An 8,181-nucleotide genomic window follows, 5' to 3' on the forward strand; every position below is an offset into this window, starting at 1 on the left:
CCGTTTCCTTTCAAGAGCTGTCGCTGCGGCCGAAGGTCAAACCTCCGTCGCCTCCCAGGCAGAAGCTGCTGCATCCGACCCGGGTCGCCCCGTCTCAGCGGGGTCAGAGGTCAAGGTGGAGGGGGGACCTGGGCAGGGAGCAGATGTTTGAAGACCCGGCCGTAATGAGGATAGTGGAGGGACGACCGAGCCTCACGGTGACCAAGATGGCTGCWCTGAGATCACATTGGTTTGATCACATATCGACGTATTCATCTGATTATCGGCTTGTTTTACCGTTTCAGAGTCTGGACAGCGCCATAGTGAAGTGTGGGCCCGTCGTGTCCAGGAATACCTCTGTGGATGATGTARGGGAGCGCTGGACTTTAACTTCCCTTGTCTGAACGCTGCAAATAATTTTACCAAGTATTTTTGGTTTAGTTTCTGCTGACAATATCTTGGTGGTGTTTTTCAAAGTGAAGCCACCAGATGGCGCTAGGTGGGCTTCAGAAAACCAGGAAAATAACTTTATTTTTTTTTTATCAAAGTCTAGTCTATTTCAATCATTATAAAAAGTAAAAATAATTTTTTGAGATATTTGACATGTACAACGGCCATTGTAAATAGAGTAAATTTCTACCATAAATTTATGGAATTTTGAGATTAATCTCAGAAATTTTCTAGAACAAACTTGCATTTCCAAGTCGAATATTTWTCACATTGGACAATTCTGAGATCTCAAAATTAAAAATAAAAAAATTTCTAGTTTTGAGGTTTTTCTAGCAAATTTTTACTTTAAAACCTCAAATTTCCACTATTTGTTTCTTTTTTGCAGAAAAACTAATCTAGAAAGTTAAAGGTGACAAATGTGCTAGAAAAATCTAAAATTGAGATTAATCTCAGAAATTTTAAAGAACTTGGAAGTTTGATATTCAAAAGTAGAAAATTAAAGTCAAATTTTTTTACCTGAAGCTATTTTTTTTCCCCGTGAGTTTGAGATTAATTACAAAACGTGACTTTTTTTTTTTCTAGCAAATATTTGACTTTTTTGAGCAGCCTTTCCTTTGTCTAAATCACCCAGAATGCTGTGSAGTACATTCAATGTATATTTATTCTCCAGTTATACTTAACATTGATTAAAAAAAATTACTAGTTTGCTTATATGGGGAAATGTCTTGTTAAAATGGAAATCAAGCCCCTATATTTAACTGGCAAGTTAATTAGAAGTCAGCTTAGACTTTTTCCAAGTGTACTAAGATATTTGAGCTTGAAACGAGACCAAAAATGSTTAAGATTTTGTTTTTCCGAAGCAGTTGATGGTAACCAAATGTCTTTTCTAGAGAATGACRCCTCCTTACTGGAAAAACCGTACCGATTCTGGATCGATACTCCAGGTTCGGAGGAAAACAATCTCTCAATACAACAAATGATTGAAGACGGCTTAAATCCTTGTGTTGGGGTTCAAATCTGTAGGACAGCGCCATAGTGTGTGTGATCGGTCACAGAGGGCGGGGTCAGCATGTGAACTCTGACTTCCTGGATCTACTGTGTCCCGTCTCTTCCTACGGAGTCCAGAGAGGRGWACCCAGAGGATTGTACTCCAGGAGGGCRTTTGGCCAAAGAGGGCCTGCTCAGGTAGATTATYCTGATTTAACTGGAATATTTTCATGGCTGAGACTTGGAGGTAGTTTTAAAATGGGTTAAAGCTGCAGTATGTAACCTTTTATAAATGTTTTTTAGACACTTGTTAAACTGTCACACTGATGGCATAATATAAAACAATCTGTGAAAAGATCGCTCTCCTCCCTTACCAGATGCAACCAATCAGAGCCAGTAGGCGGGTCTTGGTGCTGTCAATCAATCTCGTACTCTCTACTAAATGTGTTTATGGTGGAGAAACGAATTGGTTTCTAGAAAACTATCTGCTGTCATCTATGGCCATGCTAGCTAGTTTTAGCATTCGTAACAAGCTTTTAATTTTTAATCCAACTGTTTGGTGCCAAGAAAAATATAATGTTTAACAGGAGGTGAAACTTTTTTTACCAATCTCTATTCAGTTTGTTTACATGGTGCCAATTCACAACAGACGTCGTCTCAACCAGAGGAGGTCTGAGAAAGAAAAGCCATAAAGAAGCTCTGTTAATATTTTTGATGTCATGATCAAAATAATTTATAATTAAAAATGAGCTACAGWGCAGCCCAGTGTAGGTTAATGTGAAATCCATGTAAAAAGTGTTGTGTTGTAATATATTCAGATTTAAAGTTTTTCTTTCCCTGTCTGTCCATCTATATTTAAYTTTATTTTTCAGATTCATGCACCAGTGATGCCCAGATCACCCATCTTCCCACGGCAACMGTTGACGCCACGGCAACCGTTGACGCCACGGCAACACTTGAATCAGGTTTTATTWAACCCTCATCACTTTAGAGCAGAGGACTGCAAAAACACAATCTTACCAAATATTTTCTGGTGCAAATAAATTGGTACATCTTAAATTAGACCAAACAAACTTAAAAATTACTTTTCAGCAAGATAAAGCAGCTTGTTTTAGATTACTTCATCAATGTAAAAGAATTTCAGTGGGCTTGGTGCCTTTCATAAATATTAAGGAATTGATGTAAAACAAGCTCCTATTTCTTGCTGTAAAGTTGCGTGTAAGTTTTTGTTTTAAATGTTCTGACCTCTTATGCATTTATAATTGTATTCAGTTCACACTGCATTGTGTCAAACCAAATCATTTGGGGGGGGGGGCGATGTTCCCATCCTCGCCTGTGGGGGCGCTGTAACAAAAACCACTGAAGGAAATGACAAACCTCTGAAGACGCTGAGCTCAACTTTCTTTTTCTCAAAATTTAAAAAATGGAGTAGCTTCAGATTTTAGCAGTTGCTTGATTTCTCTTAAAAGATAATGAACCATTTCTCCCGCTAGTGCTAGGCTAGCACGATTGTTTTGGTTGTATTTACCCAGAATGCTTTGTGCTGTAGTCCACTTCCTGCTCTAGGAGTGTCTCTTGTCTGCTTGGTGTTCACACATGCATCAGAAGCGCAACCAAGAGGAGACCGAGGTTTTGGTTGGTTACGCGTTCCTCAAACGAAACAAACTTTCTAGACAAACAGACTGGAGTTCTGTTAAACTGGACTATACATGGCTGGTGTGAATGGTCAAAATGTACAACTTGCAGTCAACAGGGAACTTGTTGCTAAAATTTAGATCCCTTATGGACTATGAATAATTTCAGACTTGGCTGCATTTATTTGACTTTGTTTTTTTGTAATTTCGCCCCAGACGGAATGCTTCATGTTCCCTCMAAACCGCTTTTCCTCCTCCACGCCTCGGCCTCTGACTTCAAAATCCATGCAGCTTCGCTTCGGTGACGACTCTCCCAGACCGTCCCCRTTTTACAGCCCATCAGCCAACCCTGTGCAGCCGCTCAGGTAACCTTCACACAATAAATGTGTACTAATCTGGCTGTTTTTTGTTTTGGATTTTACTGGAGAAATACTTGTCACAAATTATATGYGCCAGCCGCTGGTCCAACATGGTACAACATCTGGAGTCCACCAACCAGCAGGTGGCACTACAGTGCCCAGTTTCATAACGACGCAAGAGATCAGTCAGGTTATCCTGTTCATAGACATAATATAAGGATAGACGCCTCATGGATCGCTCATCTATTGTCGCTGATGAGATTTAGGGCAGCCATCTTGGAGCAGTCCACCGCTCCAACTCAGTATGATGAGCATATTACAAAGCACACAGCCGTTCATAATTTATTTAGTAATGTCGATACATATTTATATAACTATACAAACACAAATAAATGATTAATACTGAATAATGTATATTGGATACATGTTTGTGTGTGTATATATATATACATGCACGTTTTTCAGCCGACGAGTTCTAGCTTCAGAGAGATTCAGCAGCTGAGATTGAGTCCAAAATCCGATGTGAGATTCATCTGTGCTGCAGTGAATCCGTCTCTCTTTATAGACATCTCCCTCTTCTTCCTCACCTTGTCTTTATGAAACCTTCAAAACAAACGGAATATTTCGGACGCATCTTACTTTTGACAGTGAGAGAATTGCATATAAATAATAGTCTTTACCACCTGTGTAAACTTTGCTGGTGAATGTTATAACAAGTTTTATATGTGTTGTTTCATTTCTAATATAGGCTATTGTGTCAGATAATCTAAGTCAATGTTGGAGAATAATTCATTTTTTTAGATTTAGCGGGGCTGAACCCCGTATTACACCAAGCACTAATGGTTAAACTAATATTAGTTGGCATCTCGCCGGTGGACATAAATACAGTAAAGTAATATTCTAATTACGAAATGTATATAATAATATGTCCATCATGTGAAATGTTGTCTGTGGAGCCCTCACATCAATGGTCAATCGATCCGAACAACAATTTCCCTCAGTGCTGAGGCATCTTCTGTTGTTTTTTGGTTGAGCAAAGTAGGAGGGTCGACCGCTCCAAGATGGCCGCCGTATTTCCTGTGCCGGAGCAGCCAATGCAGGGTCTACTCTTATATTATGTCTATGATCCTGTTTCTCTGGCTCATCAGTTTCCCTGGTCCAGTCACGCAGCTSCATCCTCAACATGCACGGCTTCTCAGTCAAAAGCGGCGTCCGTTTCACAGGTTGGTGCTACACTAACTGAAGGATTATAATAAAATGTTAAAGATTAACAGTGTTTTTCCTGAAGAAAATGTGAAGGCTGGGACCCTTACTCCAACCTCATGACAGACAAAGAAAAGGAGTGGATCATTCGCCTGCAGATGATTCAGCTGCAAAGCGAGAATCCGTACCTCGAGGACTATTATTACCAGGTARGAAAGTTAACAATTTAGAAAACTTAATCAYMTSWGARWAWRWKTTTWWMWCTCTCGCTCTGCAAYAGGAGTATTATCGCCGATTAGAAGCCAAGATGGCCGAGGAAGAGCTGGGCATCAGGAGCAAGAAGGAGCCGCCCAAACTCACCACACCGTACATCACCAAGACGGAYGCCTACACACCAGGTTCCCTTTGGCGTTGAAGCGTTTTCACTGCAAAAACGAACATCAACTACTATTTTTGGCCCAGTTATGTAGGGACACTCGATACAAGACAAAACTAACTCRCAAGAAATGGGAGTTTATTTTACGTTGGTTGCTTAATGTTGCAGATTATTTCACTGAACATTTTTCCTGTTCAGTGAAATAATCTGCAAGTGGAATTTAGTATTAAGGAACCAGAATTTGGTTGCTAGGTGACAGGCTGGGCTTGGCGGGTGTTGCTAGGTAACGGCACAGTGACAGTTGATTTTGACAAGATCTGCCAGTGGAACTAGTAGGGTTTTTTTTATTTCCCCCCAAACAATATAAAGGAATTATTGACTTGAACTCCTACATCTTGCTGATAAGTTACTTGTGAGTTAGTTTTGTCTCATTTCAAATGTACAAGTTGATTTTCGCWCTTGAAACTAGACCAAAAGTACTTAAGATTTTAGTTTTCCAGTGTTCAGGTTGTCCTGTGTYTATAAACTGTGTGGTCTCTCAGTGGTCCACATCGAAGGCTCTTTGGGTCAGGTCGCTGTCTCCACGTGTTATTCTCCACGCCGGGCCATCAGTGCCGTCCATGCAGTCCAAACTCACGGCCCTCTTGAGGTTTGTTGTTCAACTCCTGTAAGTAAAGATATTATAGTGCCTTCCTTGATGATCAGCTTTTTTTTTTTCTTTTTTTTTTTTCCCAAAGGCACAAAAAGACACCAGACAACAGCGACTAGAGATTCTCAGCAAAATAGAAAAGGTAACAGAGTCTCTTGTCACTTTAAATCCAAATAAACTGCTGATGGCGATGTCCCCCAAACGCAACATTTACACTCCTAAGTGAAAATGGCTGTGAACAGATGCACATTCATACAACCCTACATCTGTAAAAAGGATAATTAGTTCCTCCTGTACAGCCAACAACAATGCAGCAAGTGGTTTCTAGATGGTAAGTCAAAAACAAAATTCTTTTCTTTTCTAGCAGCCATTGTGCAGCGCATACATTGGTAAAACCAGCTGACCAAAGGTCCTGGAGCTGGCCAAACTGACTAGGTAATGGGCAGAACTCTGCTGGAGTTGCTAGGCAATGAGCGGAACTCTGCTGGGGTTGCTAGGTAACAGGCTGGTCTTTGCTGATTTGTCATGATACATTTGCAAGGTTTTGGAAAATGTTAATGTTTTTTGGTGTCTGGAAAAATAAACTTATTACCAGAAACTTTTTTTTTTTATTTTTTTTTTTAGCTTTGTTTCTAGAAACGTTTCAGACACAAATAAAATGTTAAATTTGTTTGGGCAGAATCTGTCCCCTTTAAATGACTAACTTATTAGGAAAAACTTGCATTTGCTAGTATTTTAGGTAAATGGATTTATTGAACTGAACTTTATAGTAAATGTTAAATCAACATCTGCAAGTTGCATATTTGTTCTACTGTGTATTAGGGCTGTTGTAGATGGAGTAAATTACTGCTGAGGAAATGTGAATTTCTTGTTTCAAAAGTAGAAGGAAAGAACCAACTTTTGCAACTTGGAATTCTCTACATTGTAATGTTTTTTTTTGTAGAAAATGTGAGAATTGTAAAATTTCTGTTGTAGTTTTTGTATTCCTGAGTTTTTTTGTTTTTTTTTTAATGCAGTTGTTCATAGTTTTGCTGGAGGTGGAGGAAACTGAGAGGATGAAGACCACAGTTTTGTCTGGAGCAGAAGAAATCAGACTAATGGAAAAAATTCAGAGGAAAGTGGAGCACATCTACTCTCGGCTGCAGCAACACAATGCTCCGTGAGTCTTGACAATGCAACACCAGAAATAAAAATGTGCTTTTTGTTGAATAAACTTATAAATTTGTGTTGTAGAGATTCAGGAGACGGGTTTCTTTCTTTCTTGAGCATCTCGAAAGGCAAAAAGCTTCTCGCTCGTCTGCTGCCCTTCTTGAAGAACGATTCAGCGCTGAAGATCTTGCACATCGTCGCCTCCAACCTTCCTACGCTGATGAGCAAAGACGCAGAGGAAGTGAGTTGGGGTTGAAGATCACTGGGGTCTGAGAGTTGCAGGGTTTTTTTTTCCTTGCAGTTCTGGTTTTTGAAGATTTAAGTTTTGGAAAATCTGGATTTTCTTTTTTTTTTTTTCTTTCACCATTGAACTCTTTGGGTTTCCATAGTTTAGTGATGTCAGCACACTCAAGGTGGCCATCTTGTTTTTGCAGCGTCTATTTATTTGGACTTTGAATTCAAGTAAACAAAGATATTAGGGCTAAGATGTTTTAATTTTTACTATGCAGTTTAAATAGTTCTAACATTAAGAATAATCATCTGAAAATGGTTGAAATTTAAGAGTAAAGTGTTAACAAAATAGGTGTAATTTTGATCATCTTGTGAAGTGATGATTTATAAGTTTTACATAATATAAATATTAATCAGATTATTAATAGCAGGACTTTGAAACAATTGTACAACTATTTCCAAAAATCCACACAAACGGAGGTGCTGATTTCCTCAAACAAATCTTTAATCGGAAATTTCTGTTTCAAAAATTTGTCAACTTTTGAAACACAAATGTTATGCTGTTGTAGGTCATGTAATAACCTGAGGACAAAGCTTTTTATTTTTATCTGCTAATGTTCATGTAGTTAAACATAGATTCTCCATTTCACAAGTCGGAGAAGGGATGATTGAGCCAAGAACCATTTTCTGGAGACCTTTCAGACAAGAAAACAGGCAAAAAAATTTGAAGTTTTATTTTTAAGGTGCACCGCTCGGCAGTAGCTGAAGGTCTAATTTTGGTCTTTAAACTCAATGAAGATRTCAAAAGTTTTGTATTTTGAAAAGTTATTGTGGTTTCAGGACCTTCCAGTTCTTTACCTGTCGCTCCGAAATGTGATCGGCGTTCTGACGTTCAGCCAGCTCATCAACGTTCTCAAAGCCCTCACGTCTTCAGAGTCTCCGACCTGCGAGCTCCTGTCCCTGACCTGCCAGAACAAGGTTTGTAGCTTCAGTGAGTAACAGACGCTCACACTAACGGTTCATTACGCTTTGAGTGTATTCAGAGCAATTTCTGTGCTGAACACACTATGCGCTATTAAYAAAAACGATGAATCAAACTCTTTGCTACGACAGCATATTAGGATCGCTGTATATAAAAATTACAGAAATTGAGAGAAATCTAAA

The 8,181-nt window shown here is 39.0% G+C and overlaps 1 protein-coding gene across 1 annotated transcript; it reads left to right on the top strand.

Moving 5' to 3' along the window:
• Positions 1-2: 2 nt before the first annotated feature.
• patl2 (PAT1 homolog 2) lies at positions 3-8,016 on the top strand (the record flags this gene model as incomplete). The annotated part of the gene is made up of 14 exons (XM_017310690.1): positions 3-197; positions 285-347; positions 1,320-1,373; positions 1,453-1,614; positions 2,289-2,381; positions 3,267-3,415; positions 4,558-4,632; positions 4,698-4,821; positions 4,893-5,010; positions 5,531-5,637; positions 5,726-5,779; positions 6,654-6,796; positions 6,871-7,027; positions 7,858-8,016. Coding segments are annotated over 14 exons (1,653 nt in total), but the record flags the coding sequence as incomplete, so codon positions are not given.
• Positions 8,017-8,181: the final 165 nt, after the last annotated feature.

Source organism: Poecilia reticulata, linkage group LG19, assembly GCF_000633615.1.
Source record: "Poecilia reticulata strain Guanapo linkage group LG19, Guppy_female_1.0+MT, whole genome shotgun sequence".
NCBI classification, from domain to species: Eukaryota; Metazoa; Chordata; class Actinopteri; order Cyprinodontiformes; family Poeciliidae; genus Poecilia; species Poecilia reticulata.